Raw genomic sequence first — 2,546 nt, forward strand, 5'->3', positions numbered from 1 at the left:
GGGCAGGGGTTTAGAAGGGTGAGGGTGATGGGGGTTGGGATGTTGAGGGTTTTGGGGGCGGGGGTGTCGGCGGCAATTCAAGCGCAGTTTCCTGCAGCAAGGCGACAGCTGCCCAACTCAATGTGACCACTTTCGCGTCACCTCTCTGCTCCTGCGCCCCGCGGCTGCCTCACACCCCCGCCTGCCCCCCCCCCCAGGAAGGAGATGCTGTGGCCCTATGTGCGTGAGTTTGCGGACAACGCCATGGCGCACGTCACCGCCACCATGGCGGCCCTGGCCGCGGCCGGGGAGACGTGCGAGCTCTACGACATCCACGGTGGGGGGTGGTGGGGGCGCGCGCGCGCGTGTGTGTGTTTGTGTTTGCATTTGTGTTTGCATTTGTGTGTATGTGTGTTTGCATGGGCCTGTGTGTGAGCGCGACAGTGACAGTGTGTGCGTGCGCGCGCGCGCGAGAGAGAGAGAGAGAGAGAGAGAGAGAGTGTGTGTGTGTGTGTGTGTGTGCGTCAGTGTGTGATTGTGTACCCCTCCTCAACCCGCCCGCCTGCCCAAGTCGCCTGCCTCCGTTCAGCACCTGCTCACCCCGCACCCCTGCCCCGTCCCTCGCCCCCATGTGCCCCCAGGCCACTACGCGGACGCGGGCGAGGCGGCCGCCCTCATGAGCTTCACCCTGGGGTCAGACATGGTGCTGACGGGGCACAGCCTGGGCCGCAACAAGCTGGACCACCTGCTCAAGAGCCGTGAGTGGAGGCATCCTGTTTATATAGCGATGGCGGAGTGCTGAGCTAGGGCATCAACGCCGCGGAGGGTGCCACCACGGGTTTTGGAGGGCGGGTGGGCGCGTCTGTTGCTGTCGCGGCCTTCCCATATTGGTGGGTGGGATGGTGCACCTGACCTTGCTGATGTCACTCGCACGCACCCATGGTCTATTCTGACACTTCCCGTCATGCCTGGGCCCCTCCCCGCAGGCACCATGGCGCGCCGCGAGATCGAGGCGGTGTACGCCATGTCGCGCCGCATCGAGGTGCGTGCATCGTGCGCCCGTATGTGTGCGTTGCGCGTTATTGCATACAATGACAAGGTGACCCAACTGAGGCCGACGCTCCGAGCAGCAGTAAGCCCGCCCTGGTGTCTACTGGACTTCTGCAATCATTTCTGGGGGGGGGGATGCTACATCCGCGCCCACCCCATGCGTCGGGCGGCAGCGGGCCGGTCCGATCGTCTCCCCCTCTGCCTCTTTTAACCCTTCCCCGCAACACCACCCCCTCGCGCACGCAGGGTGAGGAGCGCGCCATTGACGCGGCCCTCATGGTGTTCACCTCCACCCACCAGGAGGTCAAGGACCAGTGGGGCCTCTATGACGGGTGAGAGGGCAAGTGGGCCGCGGCCGGTGGGGAGGGGGGGGAGGCGGGTGGCTGCATACTCTCTGGGGGGGTATTGGGGCAGGCATGCTCCTGCCTGGAGGGGCAGCGGTGCAGGGGATACTCGACTGCGTGCCATCCTGGCATGTGAGGTTGGGGATTAGTAGTGTGCTGCGCCGCAGAGGAGATTGCAGCCGAGTGCAGCGATCGGCCCCGGAGCATGCAAATCACCAACCCTCACAACGCACCCCCTTTCGGCGCGCCCCATCCCGATCACCGCCAACGCCAAGGTATGACCCGGCGCTGGAGCGCATCCTGCGGGCGCGGCCCCGCCGCGGCCGCCACTTCCCCGTGATGAACGTCATCCCCCCAGGCCTGGACTTCTCAAACCTCAAGGTGGGCCCGGCTCATCCCATTTCAACCAGACCTGATGTGCCTGTCCCCCAGGACTGCTGGGGGGGGGGTTGTCGGCGCAGCTCAAGGCCTGGATAGGGCAGTGCGGAACCAGGCGCTGGCTGCGCCCTGGGCGTCCGACGCCGGTTCAGCGCTGCTGCGCCGATGGCTGTGGCGCCGGCAGCCGCGGACGAGAAACGGTGTGCATTGTGGAGGGCAATGCACAGAGCGGGGTGCACTGCAGCGCGTCACGCCCCCAGTCCATGCCTCGCTGCTTACTTCACCCCACCATCTGGTGTGAATATGTGTGTTGATCATCACCCCCCCCCCAGGTGGCTTGCCCCCCTGACCCTTGGGAGCAGCTCGCCGCCGCCCAGCAGCAGCAGGCCCTCGCCGCCAGCGGCAGCTTCAGCAGCCTCTCCATCGCCGCCAGCCCCCGCGCGCCGCGCAGCCGCCGCACCAGCATGCTGAGCGCCGGCGGGTCCGTGGGTGCCCTGGCCGCGGTGGCGGAGGGGTCGAGCAGCTTCTCGGCGGCTGCAGGGCAGGACGAGTTCGCGACGACGCCGGGTGAGTCGCGCCCCAAGGCTTAAGAGCTTCCTGCCGAGCCACATTGCACCCTCCTAGTGTCAGTTTTTTTGTGGAGGACGTGTGGCGTGGCAGGAATAAAAATAAAGCCTCTGTTCTCGGAAAGCTGGCGTCGTCGCAGTCCGCTGATCGGACTCAGCCGCCGCTGCGCGGGCCGCGCTTGCACCTTGCCTGCGGTGCGTGGCCTAGTCCGGCCGCGGGTGCTGCCCC

At 66.5% G+C, this 2,546-nt stretch overlaps 1 protein-coding gene across 1 annotated transcript; it reads left to right on the forward strand.

Moving 5' to 3' along the window:
* Positions 1-243: 243 nt before the first annotated feature.
* MNEG_14606 (sucrose-phosphate synthase) lies at positions 244-2,341 on the forward strand (the record flags this gene model as incomplete). Its single annotated transcript, XM_014036921.1, has 6 exons — positions 244-316; positions 621-737; positions 966-1,021; positions 1,276-1,361; positions 1,649-1,754; positions 2,084-2,341. The coding sequence occupies 6 exons, from the start codon at positions 244-246 to the stop codon at positions 2,339-2,341; spliced, it is 696 nt and encodes a 231-aa protein (XP_013892375.1).
* Between the last annotated feature and the right edge of the window lie 205 nt (positions 2,342-2,546).

Source organism: Monoraphidium neglectum, assembly GCF_000611645.1.
Source record: "Monoraphidium neglectum strain SAG 48.87 unplaced genomic scaffold scaffold04619, whole genome shotgun sequence".
Taxonomy (NCBI): domain Eukaryota; kingdom Viridiplantae; phylum Chlorophyta; class Chlorophyceae; order Sphaeropleales; family Selenastraceae; genus Monoraphidium; species Monoraphidium neglectum.